General features: G+C 49.1%; 1 protein-coding gene across 1 annotated transcript in view; it reads left to right on the top strand.

Annotated features, from left to right (window-relative positions):
• GALNS (galactosamine (N-acetyl)-6-sulfatase) overlaps positions 1–11,542 on the top strand; it is a 43,104-nt gene extending 31,562 nt beyond the window's left edge. Inside the window, exons 13-14 of the mRNA XM_048958809.1 lie at positions 7,788–7,905; positions 10,245–11,542. Coding sequence (XP_048814766.1) covers positions 7,788–7,905; positions 10,245–10,331 — 205 coding nt within the window. The 3' untranslated portion in view covers positions 10,332–11,542. The remainder of the gene's footprint in view (positions 1–7,787; positions 7,906–10,244) is intronic.
• Positions 11,543–13,618: the final 2,076 nt, after the last annotated feature.

Genomic DNA, 13,618 nt, shown 5'->3' on the forward strand with positions numbered 1-13,618 from the left:
TCGCCTGTGCTCACAGCCCACGTTGGCCACAGCCCCCGTTCATCCCCAGGCAGCCCTGGAGCACCAAGGTGGATCACACTCTTTCACCAGCTTGGCTTCTCCTTTTGTTGCCAAAGCCTTTAGAAAATTGCGTTGCCTCCCTGATTCCTTGGTATGTTTCCCTCTTCTATGTCGTGTACTATTTTGCCTTGTTCAATCCACACCTGGTTTTAATAGGTTTTCTGCTCTTCTGTAGTCTGTGGAGGAGCATCATGGCACACTGATATCCCGTGTTTCTCTTTGTTTGCTTTTGTGACATTTAAAATTATTTTTTCCTTATTTTAGTTCAACCCTTTCCCCCAAAAAAGATGTTGTAGTCACGTGTTGTGTGTCTTGATTTGCATTAGTTTGGCATAGTGGCACGTGCAGAACCACATGCAAAGAGGTTTCATGGCTTCATTTGAAGGGCAGGCATCACACACCTCCAGAGAGATTTACAGGTTATATATTTGGGCTCTTCAGAGCCAAAGTGTGCTGGAAATCAGTCAGATCAGTCAGCTGAGGCAACGCTCCTGGCTTGCAGAGTGCGTATATTCAGGCAGTCTCATCTGAATTGTCTGTGAATGTTTGTGAGAGTGCTGCTTGGGATGGAGACTTTTTCAAGGCTTTGCTTTCAGTTCATCTCAGAACATAGAAATTGGCTTTGTCTGTCATTCTTGGAGACCTGGCTGCTACAGGGATCACCAAAGGTAGAAGTCCTTCAAGAGCTGGAGAGAGCATGTGAAGTTTTCAATTCCCTGGGCTTTGTGAAGTCCTTCCTGTCCCTGACACAGCTTGCTGCACTTCCAAAGCCTGCCTGGAAGCATTATCAGCAAAAGCTTATCTCAGGAGCTCTTCTCGTGCAGTGGGAAAACTGGTCAGGCCATTACAGGCAGGCCCTGTCGTCACACTGAGGACACATCTGGCAGTTCTGAGCCCTATGGCACTCTGCACTTGGGTCCCCCTACACGTGAGGCTGGGTGTGCACCCTTCTGCACGTCTGACTCTAGGAGCAGACCCAGTGGCTGTTCCTTCCTGCAGTTGCCCCTCTGTTTTGGGCTGGATCGCCTCCAGCACCTCGTCTTCTGCCAAGGGATGTAACTGTGTTTGCCCCTATTGCCTTGAAAGGTAACTACTGATGTTTGTCCAGCTTGCAACTTCAGCCCAGCAGCCTCACTGACTTTCCACATTGATAGCTGGAACTCACAGCAATGCCAGATGCACATTGTGAGTCCTGCCTGAGCTTGCCCCACTGATGCCATTTTTACATCAGCATGTCAGCAGGTGGGATGGAGCACAATCCCTGTCCTGTGGCTGACCTTCAGCATTGCCATCAGGTACATTCACTGCCAGGCTTTGATCCCTCTTCTGAGAAAAGAGAAGACTCAGCTGGGAGCTGTGGGGCTCTGGTCCTGGAATAGAGAGGAGCTTGGCACCACAGGAGGTGCTCCAGGTCTGTCTGGCAGCAGGATGAGGTACTGATAAGGCAGCATTGGCATCTGGAGAGGTGCTTGTAATAAGAACACCTGCAATGCAAGGGTATGTGTGGGCAGTGCATTTCAGAGGAGTGTGGTTCCTGGTAAATAATATTTCTTTTGCTTGCCAGAAATGGCAACGTAACTATGTATATAAGCAATAGTTACCTCGTTATCTAGCCTTTGTGTAGAGAGAAATGAACATCCCGTGTCTTTGGTCATTTGAGTGATTGAGTAGATCTGTGTAGGCTGCCAGATAGAAGATGCTTTTGGCTTGTTTGTTTCTTAAGCTCTCAGGCTTTAAATGTAGACTGTGTGTTAAGCAGCACACAAAGCAGAAGCGTTTCTGTGAGTCTGAGCAGTATTTTGTTTCCTCCCTAGATGCACCAACTGATTTTTGGGGGTTTGGGTTTTCTTGGTTGGTTGATTTTTGTTTCCCATAAAAACACTCAAACTGCAGAGTGCCTTGGTTACCAAATTTATCAAAATGCAGAAGTAGAAGATCTGATAGGTCATCTTCCTTACTGAAGTCTGTTGTGTTCGGGGTATTGTGTGTCCCCTAAGTCCCACGCATGGAACTCGTTTCTCCACACAGCCTATATTTGACAAATTCAGTTACATTATCTGTTGGTATCTCCCCAGCCAGCTGTCAGCTTTACCACCTAAGTTAGAGGTTGTATTTTACCGAAGTACTTCATGCCAGTCAGGAAGAGCATGAGCAGCAATACGTAACTGGCACAGCTTAAAATACAGCTAGCAAAACAGGCAGTGCAAAGTGAAGGAGACGGAGCAGCTTGGGTAAGGCTCCAAAGCTGCAGAAAGAGTTCATAGCAAAAATCCTCTGAAGTTCTGTTTGCACCAGAGGTAGAAAGCCTTGATAGCAATTAAGTACAGCTCACGTTCTGTTGGTACTCGGGGCTGGTAACGACCTGCTCTGAGCTATTAGCTCCGTTCAGAACTGAGTTTGCTTCAGTTGGAATGACAAAACACCTACATTTTACTTAGGGCAATGGATTTGACTATTATGGAAGAAAAAGTGGAAGTGATAAGATGTGGTTGATGAACGTAATGATTTTTAGAACACATTAATTAACAAGAGAGCTCACAAATGCCTGTTCTGAGCAGATGGAAAGTCCTGGAAATTATCAGAGAGGTAATTGCACTGGTTATGGAAGCAGCAAAGAAGGGAAGAAGCTCCTGGAGGGAAGCTAGAGGGGAAAAGATCTGATAGGAAGGCTGCCAGTCTCACCCTAGTGATCAGGGCAGAAACCTCTGTGCTGAGAAAAGAGGGAAGGTGCAAAACAGAGGGGAAGATGTGGATAACAAAGAGCCAGAACTCTGCCCAGGGGAGGTGCTGACTCCTCGCCTGCTTGGTTTAAAAATAAATAAATAAAAGGAAATGGCAACAGCTGCATTGCAGGAGTGAATTGACTGCTGCCACAGGAGAGGAGGCTCTGAGGAAAGCCACAGCTATGGAAACCATGGAGGAATAAGGATGGAGGCAAACTCAGCTCGATGGGTTGCTGCTCAGTCCTGGATTAGGGCTCTGCGCTGTGGCGTCTGATGTCGACCTGTAGCTTGTGCTTAATTGCAGCAGACCTGCAGCCTACAGGTAGTTTGCTGAGTTACTGCCTGGACTGGAGGGATGCTGTGCAAGAGGGAACATTGGAAGAGCCACGTGAGCCTGTTTCAAAATGCAAAATGCTGTTTGAAGCCACGAAGGTGAGGGGCATCACACCTGCTGGGGTGCTTACATCTGGGTCTGGTGGATGCCTTACAGTAGGGATTACCCTGTGCTTTCTGTTTGGCTCCTTTTTTGTTTGGCCCTGTGAACCTCTCAGTGTTGCTGTGTTTCAGAAGCAGAGCTCCATAACCCTTTGTAACGTGCAGGCTGTTAAATTCCAGAGAAACTTGGTGGTAGAAAAAAAGAACAGAGGAAGGCTGAGTAATAAGACAAGATGGGAAACCACATTGCAGAGCAGCCTAATAGCACTGATAACAGATAAAATCAAAGTACCTGAATCTAGGTGTATTTCACAATTGAAAATAATGTTGTTGGTTTTGTTTTTTTAATTAAAATAATTTCAGAGGAGGAGGAAGTAAAATACACAAATGATTAGCCAAGTCCTGCGCTCTCCCTCTGTAAATGCGAAAGCTGCCCTTGAGAGCCCACCATCACGTTCCTATGGAAGGCACTGTGCAGCAGCCATTGGGTCACGTTCCTTTGAACAGTGCCATGGTTCTGTCACTCTCAGGATAGAGGTACGTGGCTGTGCCTGCATAAGAATCATCAGGAAGAAGGATAAATTAACACATCAGGATCTGGATCTGGAAGAAAAAATAGGCTGAAAGCGTTCTTTACTTTCCTGTGGCTTTGATGCATTTGACAGTGCATTGTGTATTTATGACAGTGTATTTATTGTGTATTTATGACAGTGTATTTATTGTGGCAGAGCATCCCCTTTCCTCTCCCTTGCAGGTTGGGATGGTGGCAGAGCTGAAGGCGAGGGACTGAGCCAGTGCTCTAATACCAAAGGCAGCGTGTCAGCAAACCCTCCTCCTTGCAACCTGAATTTCACCGTAGGGCACGGTGGGGTTAATAGCAGAGCAGGTTACACTCGGAGCTGTTTGGAGAGGGAGGAGATGGGAACAGATTGCCAAGGCACAATTACACTAAATGAACTAAGCACAGACCACACCTGTGCCTGGGACCCTGCGCTCGCAATCCAGCCCTGATTGGCTCTCCAGAGACTTCCCGGAGGTAAAGTGTCAATTAGTGTAATGACCCTGGACTTTGTCCACTCCGTTCGCTCATTCTGAGCGTGGAATAATTTCATGTGCGCTGGGGGATCTCTTTTAGCAAACTCCTCACAACACCACCTGCTCACCCTCGCCGCCGCGCTCTCATTCTTCCACTACTATTCCCAGCTCTCCTTCTGCAGGATTGTTGAGCTGGAATACAAAATGCAGCGTGCCCTGGAGGCAGCGAGATCTGCAGCCTTGCTCAGACAACAATACCCAAACACCTGTACAGATATTATCTTGTTTTGTTGTGGAGCATGTAGCGAGCCCTGCCTTTGCAGTCCAGACCTGTATATGCACTCGAGGAAAGGAGGGGACTGTGGTTCCCGAATAGGAGAGACTCCCAGCTCCATTAGCTGATTACCATGAAGCAATTATCCTCATCTAACATGCAGATTACAGGCACTCCCCTCTAGCAGATTTTGTCACAAAATGCACTTCATTCGTAGGGCTGCAGTTTGCTGTAGGCAAACGGGGGGTACCTGACAAAGCACTGCATGGATGTTGGATCTTGTGACGTGTTACGGAGCTGCAGAGCTCAGTCTGAGCAAGACCTCAGCTCCTCAGACCAAGCATTGTATTCCAGCAGGGAAAATCAGCCCCAGCCTTGCTGTGCTTTGTGCTGACAGCAGTTTTGCTGTGCCTGTGCCCAGGCTGCTGTCCTGCAGGCGCTGCAGCCTCACACCATGCTGGAGACCTGCCGTACCTCCAGCTGGGCAGCACAGCTCTGTGTTCAACCGAGCCATCTTGTAACCCTCTCTGGTGCTCTTCCAGCACTGAGTGACACCTTCCAGCACTTGGGGTCTGTCACTGCCATGTCCTTCAGCACCGGGAAGGCAGCTGCGATCGGATATGTTTTAAACCAGTATCAACAGGTTTAGCCAGCTTAAGAGCATGTTAAACCCCACTGAGGGGAGGTTTATAGGTTAGCAGTGCAACTCGAAGCATAATCTATATGTGTTCTTTAGCTTTAGCAAGCTTTGTGCTTCTGTGAGAAGTGCAAGACTTTTCTGTGTGCCAAGGGAAGTCATTCAGCCAATGCTAAAGGCTCAAATACCCTAACGTTGTAGGAGCTGCAGGGGAGAGCAGTTGAAAACCACCAGCATCTGAGGTTAGGCCAAGATTTCCTGTCCCTGCTGAGCAAGCTGAAACAGCCAGGAGTGTCCTGAGCACGGGAATTAAAGCAAGAAGATGGTTTAAATGATGCAAACCTGCTTTGTTACCCTGCAGTATTCACGTGTCTAAGGCTGCTAATGAATAACGATGCTGTGGATAAAAGCAGTATTTAAGATGATAGCAAAAGGATTTATTTTTTTTTTCCTTGGGACAGGACTGGCACATTTGGAGCAAAAAGCAGCAGTTATGGCAACATATTGTTTATCTTTCATCCCAACCACAGCTGTGTTTTCCAGTGGTCTGTCCAGATTATAGCTAATTTGGAATCGTGCGTACGGAAAGCCGCTTCGGTGGATGAAATTGGGCTCTTTAGCACTTAAACATTTGTAAAGGCATAAAGAGCTTAATGAGATAGCAGCAACATTTTGTCTTGCAGGTCTGCTTCCTCGAGATCTGGAATGCTGGGGAGATGGCACAGGGATGTGATGGCCATAAACACGTTAGGAGAACAGCAGCAGAAGGCATTAAGCGATTAGCTATCAGAACGACACGCACTGTGCGGCCCAGGGACCCACCCGTGCTTTAGGAGCCCTCCCTGGCCACACGTGGCTCTGCTGCTTTGTCTCTCTCTGTGCAGGCTCTCCTGCATTAGCTGTCCTCTGCGTGTGGGCACGAGTTAGCATGAAACGCTCTTGGCCTCTTCTAAAAACCTGCTTTGATATTTCCAGGCTCGCTGCTGCGCCGACAGCCTTCTGTGTTTGAAACCCAACCGGAGGACTCACGGATGAAATCTGGCTGAGCTGAAAGGCCGTTGTGCCACCGGGATGCAATGCTCACCAAGCCTGGAGTGTCCTCAGTGAGGGTGAAGCCATAGGGGGTGGCTGGTGGCATCCAGCCCTCTGCTCGCAGCAGTCCTTGGGGCTGCTTGAGAGCTACGAGGGATGCATGCACAGAGCAGCGTGCGAATTTGGGGGCTTCACCATTTCCACGTGGTCCATGCAGAGCTGTACAGCCAGGATACAGCTAGCAGGGCGTGAGAGCAACAGATTAGTTTGCTTGAGCTTGTCATTTCAAATTCCCTTCCGCTTCTCTATCAGCAGCGCTCAGGCCCATCCCCACAATCAGCTTCTCTCTGGACAGCTGCCGAGATGCGATATTTATAGGGTTTACTGGAAACTGTTGGCACATTGCTGGGCTTTGAAATGTGATTGTTTTTCAAAGTAGGAAATTAGCCGGAGTGTGGGGCTGTGGCCAGCTTGGACTGCAAGCAAAGGGAGCCCGAGGTCAGCAGCAGGCAGCGTTGTTTCTCTTTTATCTTCAGAGCCAATTTGCCGCTCTCTGTTTTTTAAGTGACTCTTAAGGTGATGGACAAAGTGAGATCATTGGGTGGTCATCCTCCACGTTAGAAATACTTGAAGTAGATTCTGAACCACTTCAACAAGTACCTACTGGAGTAACAGTTGGGTAAGAATCTGGTGATTTATAGCATCGTACGAGGGCTTGGAGCCTGATGGATGGCTCCCAGCTTGCAATAATGAAGCTGTAATGTTGCAAAATGAAGGAGGTATTCTTGTCTTGGACCAGTCGCTCCTATTCTTCTCCATCTTCCTGTTTGCATATTAGTTCATTTTACTTAGCGATCGTGAAGAGTTTTTCTGGCCAACAGTTGGTTGCATTTGAAACCCTTAGCTGGAGAACGCTCTTGAAAACAAAGTACTGACATTGCTGTCACTTCCCTTCAGTGAATGCCTCCACGTGATGCACGTTCTGCAGAAAAGCTCTCAGAAGAGTGGAGGATGGGAGCACTGGGAACTGGGTGACCTCACATGTGACACATGGAAGGACAGCCTTAGCAGACTTGTTTATGTGTCGTGTACCTGGCAAGGTGTCTGTCCTGTACTCTGGTCTCCCTAGATAACCACTTAAAGCACCAGCAGACAACCCCAAAGCACCTTTCCTTTGCTAATGACATCCCCCTGGGAACCAATGCAAGCTGGCAGCATCTCTTGTCCAGCAAGTGAGGCACTGGGGCTGCTGGAAGCAGCAGCTGTTTGTGCTGCAGCCCTGTGCTGAGCTGCTCTGCTGGGAGCCGTGTGCTGCTGTGCTGGGGAGCACACAGGGCTGTCTGCTGTCCCTGCCCCCCAGGCTGGGAATCAGGCCTGCAGCCTCGTGCCCAGCCAGGATGGATTCTTTCAGCCCAGCTCCTTTAGTTCCCGATGGAGCTGCGGGTGTGCAGTGCTGGCTGCCTGTTTACGTGCTCTTCTTCGCTGCAGCCCATAATATGTCTTCTGGCATAGCTTTAACAGTGCTGTGTGTCAAACCTGCTGTATTCAGGAAGCCCCACTAACAACTTCTGAATTTTTTTTCACATTCTAGTTTTGCTAGTGATGAATACCAAGGAGTTATGAGGCGGATATCTGCTGTGGTGCAGCAGCACAAGGAGACCATGGTGCCAGGAGTGCCACAGCTCAACGTGTGCGACAAGGCTGTCATGGTGAGCAGTTAAAGCATTTACAATTCCTTTGCTTAAAGTACATTTTGTCAAGGCTTAAAAATGTCACTGAATGCTGGGAAGGGATGGGGAGGAAGGGAGGGCTGTTTGTTACCTGTGGGATGCAGCTGCACAGCACAGCTCGTACGGAGCCAGTTGGGTTATGTGTGCAAAGCCTGCCAGCACACTGTGATACACTGTGACTTCCTCCCTCAGAGACACCAAGGTTTTTGTAACTGTAGATGCTTCTCCTTTCAATCCACTCTGCAGTTCTCAAAAGTCCTCTGTGTTTTGGGTGGTGGGACCGAGACAGTGGATTTGGTCAGATACTCAGATCACTGAGCATCTTTGGTGCTGTGTGGTCTCCTATCCTGTACACACCTGTGCCTGTCTCTTCCAAAGTCCTTCTGCTCTGGAGCAGGCCAGACTGGTTTCCAGTTCTGTTTTGAATTGCATGTTGGAAAGTTACAGTTTGCCTTTCCTTCCAAAAGCTGCTTGGCGTGTTGTGAACCTGAGAAATAAACGGGATGGTTCTTAGGAGATAAGGTTGTCAGATGACAAGAGTTTGTGTAATTTAAGGGGATGTGCCTGTATAGACTGACACAAAACAGCAACAGCCAAAGTCTTCCTGATACTGAGGTAACCTTATGAAGCACACCTTGACTACCTGCTGCTTGGGCTCTGTCTCCAGCCAGCCAGAGCAGTGCAGAACATGGAGCTGCCTCTGTCTCCTTAATAAGAAAGCAGAGATCTTTTTTAGCAGTTGCTACCTTTTATTTTTGGATGTCAAGCAGGAAAACCATTTGAAGGACCATTGTTTCTGCATTGTTCTCTTTCATTATTCAACCTTGCCTTTAATAAACCCTGTTCTCTGCTCCTCCGGGCTGTTCTGTGGGCTCAGGCACTCTCCCCAGTGTCTGGCTGCTCCCAGAGCCCTTCCCTGGAGTTTTCTTCTGTGCTTCCAGCTCCAAAACTGGTTCATAATAACGTGCAGTCGTGGTGCTGTTTGCAGCTGCCCTGGTGCAATGTGTGCAGGTGCTGCAGGAGCAGCAATGCTGTTTGTCAGCACACGGTGCCTTTGGGTTGCAAGGTGGAACAAGTGCTGGACTGGAGGTCCCATACTTCACCCCACACCCCAGCCCTCTCTCTGGATCTGTGCTGCCTGAATATTTTCTTTGTTTCTTTGGATCTCTGGTTCCCCCACGGAGTGGTGAAGCAGCTGAAATTTCTCACAGTGCGTTTTAAAATTGAGAAATGGACTTAGAAAAGGCATTAATTGTTTGCAAACGATCTGCAGCCCTTCGTGCAGCCGTTCCACCGAGCTCAGCTCTGTGCTCTGCTCCCGACCTGCAGAGATAGCTGGTGTCTCACTGCCATCTGTTGTCAGATGCATGGAATAGAAACCTGCTCCGGTATCTTTGATGGGGTTCAGCTTCTGTTTGCCTCCACGGGAACTTCATCAGTTTAATGACTTGAAAAACTGAATGACACAAAAGGCAGTAGGTCAGAGCTGAGCTGAGCATTAACGGGCGACAGCGAGGATCTCCCATGGGGGGACTTGGAGAGTCAGGGAAAGAACACACAACATTTCTGAGGGCAGAGATTTGCCATTCACACTGGCACAGACCCAAATGTTAAATGACACCAAAAAAAAAACCCCTAACATTGAAAGAACTCTGTCATCCCAACTCCTTCCTCTGTTAATCCCTTTGGAAGCTGAGGTTTGCAGTGGGATTCCTTTCTGATGCTGCTTCTCTGTTGTGTGCATGCTGGAGAAAGGTAGTTCAAGAAGCAGGAAAACAAGGGAGGAGAACAGTTTTGCTCTGCATGCATTGGTGTAGTTGGCTCATAAATGCCTCCTAGTCCACTGCTCATGAATTTGTCCATCAGAATGCTCGTTTAAAACACAGACATTTTTCTCTCTCACACCCTCAGCCTTCAAACACTGGTGCTTTTTACTTGCTTCCTTAATAATGCACATGGGAATTGTAGTGCTGGGGGTATGAGATCCTTTCTGGATGGTAGGAGAACTGGGAATCCACCAACAGCTTGTGATCTGTGTGCTCCAAACTGCTGCAGGGAAGGGAAGAAGTCACTACGAGTCCCACCAGGTTGCAGGAGAGACCACCGTATTCCAACAGAGGGAATCATCTGATGCATAAGGATTTGTAGTCTTCCCTAAAGCCTTTTTGAATAGGATTTGAGCTTGGAAGATGGATGATCCCAGCTGCAAGACTTCTGTCTTTCAGAAGGGGTCCATTAGGATGCAAGGCTCAGCAGATACTTTGCGTGAACATCTAACTTCATTTTTTTTCCTGTGTATTTTGTTTGTTTTTTAACAGAATTGGTCTCCCCCAGGCTGTGAGAAGCTAGGGAAGTGCCTGAAACCACCCAAGTCTGATCCAAAGAAGTGCTTTTGGCCTCACTGATCTTTCCTGCAGCCTCCAGGAGCTGCCCCAAAAGCCCTCTAACCGCCTGGACGCAGAGTTTACAATGCATCTCTTCTCATGTTGGCACTCCTGTTTACCCAGGAAGGGTGTGATGTCTGTGTGATATCATCATTTGCTCTTCCAAAAGGGACGGTGTTTATATTGCTGGTGCTCAGGGTTTAGCCTGTCCTCATCTGTTGGTTTCATCATTTCCGTAAATGGTAAATTTTCAGTGAGGACTGTTTTAACTGTGAAAGATCTTTGGACAACCACAGCTCTGCCGTGAGCTCAGAAGCACCACGGCTGCACCTTTCCTCTGGCTTCTTCCAGCTGACCTCCGGAGTCACTGCATCGTGTGGATGCCCCAGCAGCAGCCATAGGAGACTGCTCAGGAAACGTACAGCCCTGCCCAAGCTGCCCTTGTTTTCTTTGCATATAACTTGTTGTTTTAACATTTCATTTCCACTGTGAACTCTTTGGACACCGGCTTGTTTTCGCCTGTTCTTCCTAAGCTTGCAAGCACTGGGTGCAGCCGTACGGCCCACGCTGCTGCTGTGCATGCCTGAGTGCAAACAAGTGCTGCATTCTCTTCTCAACTAGGGGTCAGCACAGGCAGGATGCCCTGCGTGTTTTCTTTCTGTGGCTGCAAAACGCTCAGCAGGTCATGCTGTAAAGAAACTTGCAGGTAGGGTTCCTGTAAGTATCGCCTCATTGGTGGTGTGCAGAGCGTTCTGGGGAGCTGGGGCTCTGTGGTTCACGTGTGGGATCGTCTTTATTTCCAAAAGTCTCGATCCAAATATGGTGTAAGTCGCTCTTTCAGTCTCGTGACCTGGGCCCAGCCAACTGCAGGCTCAGAAATGCCCGTTTGCATCACACGTTAACTCTTGACCCTGTTTCCAGCGTATGCTCTCCGAGGAATTCTCCTTGTGCAAACTCTCCCCCAGCCTGGGTGCAGCACTTCTCTAAACAGAGTTCATGGTAAATGCAGATTCTTCGCATAATTTCACATTGTAAATTGCTCACCCCGTTTCGGGTCTGTTTTTCACCCCCCTCACTGTTGCTAATAAACGTCTCTCGAACAGAACCAGGGTTGATCTGTTCAGGATTGAACCTAGCAGGGTTGTTGTGGAGCTGTAAGGGAAGAGTTGGAAGCAATGTAAGCTTGCTGTCTGCACACTGACGGGTCTGCTTCCACCCCTCCCCTGTTTGCTGCAGGACACGTGCCCTCTCCACAAGGCATTTTGCTGCCCTGAGAAGGATCAAGGTACTCCGTAGGGCTGCTTCCTTCCCAGGCAAAGCTGAAGCTGGCTTGAGACATGCTGACAGCTTCTGTGTTAACACTCTGCCTCCCGCAGACCTCTCAACTTGTTCTCCTTGCCCACCCTATAATCCCAAACACTCATCCCCCCAATTCCTATGTTTCATCTCCACAGTAATTCCTAGCACCCATCTCCTGAAGCTGGATAGTCCTCTAAGGCTGCAATGTGCACAGTGCTCCAGCCAACGCCAGGCCCTCAGCACCTCCCTGCCCGCAGGCTGCGTGCCATCCCAGCCCCTACCTGCCCTAACCAAGAGCCAGAGGCGTTCCCAGCCCAAGGCTCCATTCTTACCACAAATAAAGATACCACCAGACGAGGGAGTCCGTCACCACGGCCGCCTGCACGCCGCTGTCAGCTCTCCAACAGCTGTGAGCGTCTGCTGCAAACTGCAACAGCTTCATCTCTGCGCGCTGCCTGCGAGCCGATCCCAGGGCTGCAGCTCTGCTGGGTGCTCCCCCAGACAGCCTGCCCAGTTCTCAGCCTTTGCACCGTGCACATGGTCAGCGTGCCACGTGCTGGGAGCCACGCACCCTGCCTGCTACTTCATTCTTGTCTCTCTTGCAGCTTGCAGTTTTGAAGACACTGCTTTTTTCCTCCTCTGCATTACTTGCTTGGGCACAGCAGCCCATGCTCAGCGCGCTCAGTGTTTGGTTACTCAGCACACAAAGTCTCCATCCTTTACTGAAATAGTCCCTCGGTGCATAGATACTGGATGTAAACTTTGCACTACAAAGCTGGCTGCTGGAAATGACTTGAAGTTTGTTTACTTCATTGCTTTGCGTTTGGTAGCTAGAAAAGATCAAGCTTCGTAGAAAGAAGCGACTGCTTTAAATAAGAACAGTAGTTCTACAGCTGGACAGCCGGGCAGCATTTTAAATCAATGCCTTTCCCAAAGATGTACAGATTTTAATATTAAAGTGAAATGAGGAGCTGAGGAAAAGAAGCAAACAGATTTATCAGCGAGGAGTCGGAGGGTTTGTCTGCACACACCTGTGGACAGCTGGCACCTCGGTTCGGGGCACTGTCACAGCTCTGCCTCCTGGATCACGGCGGCTGGCCGAGCTTAAAAATAACTTGTTTTGTTTTCCTTGCATTATTTTTAACACGGATCAATTACCCAACCCACACAGCTGCCCGGCGCACTTTGGAGGCAGGGGTGGGAGTGAGCTGAGCGCACAGCCGTGGCACCAACCCTGCCTGCAGGCAGCCCTTGTGCCCCTCATCGTTACCCCGAGCTCTGATCCACGCGACGGCTGCCTGCTGCGGGGCTCCTGGCTTTGCAGGGGCTGTGTGTGCCATAGCTGAGAGCCAGACCCCTTTCCTGGTGGGATTTAGTGACCCGCAGCAGGGCTGCTCCCCTGGTGGCTTCCTTCCTCAAGCCGTGAACTGAAGGAGAGCTGGTGTCATTCTAAGGCTGCTTCTGTGCCACGTTCCTGTCTTTAAATACATTTAAATACGTCTCCTAAATGCTGAAAGCTTCATATCTGCTTGGGCTGAGAGTCCGAGGAATCCCTGCCTTTAATTTCCAATTAGCTGAGCCTCTTGAGTCGCCCTCCCCTGCCCCAGAGGCTCTGTTATCATCCCACCCTCCGTGCAAAGAAGCTTCTGAGATGGATGTCAGTAATAATCGTGGAGAAAGTCCTGCTGCATTTACAGTTACAAAACTGGAGCCTGGCTTTAAAAGCCTGCAGTGACAAATGGATTATTTCGGTGGCAAATTAAGTCTCCGTGGACCAACAATTTGGGGAGCAGAACGCTGGGATTGGAATGCAGAAGATCAATTCCAAACACTTAGAGGCAAGGTTAATGCCCTGCAAACAGAACGGAGTGCAGTGATGGGAGATAACGTGCCTCTGTGTGTCAATTGCCAAGCAGAGGAGCGCCGTGTTAGGAGCAAAAATGGGAAAGTTTGGAGCAGAACACGAGAGACAGAGCATGGATTTGCTGTTCTGTGCTGTTTGGGACTGA

The sequence above is a fragment of the Lagopus muta genome, chromosome 12, assembly GCF_023343835.1.
Source record: "Lagopus muta isolate bLagMut1 chromosome 12, bLagMut1 primary, whole genome shotgun sequence".
Classification (NCBI taxonomy): domain Eukaryota; kingdom Metazoa; phylum Chordata; class Aves; order Galliformes; family Phasianidae; genus Lagopus; species Lagopus muta.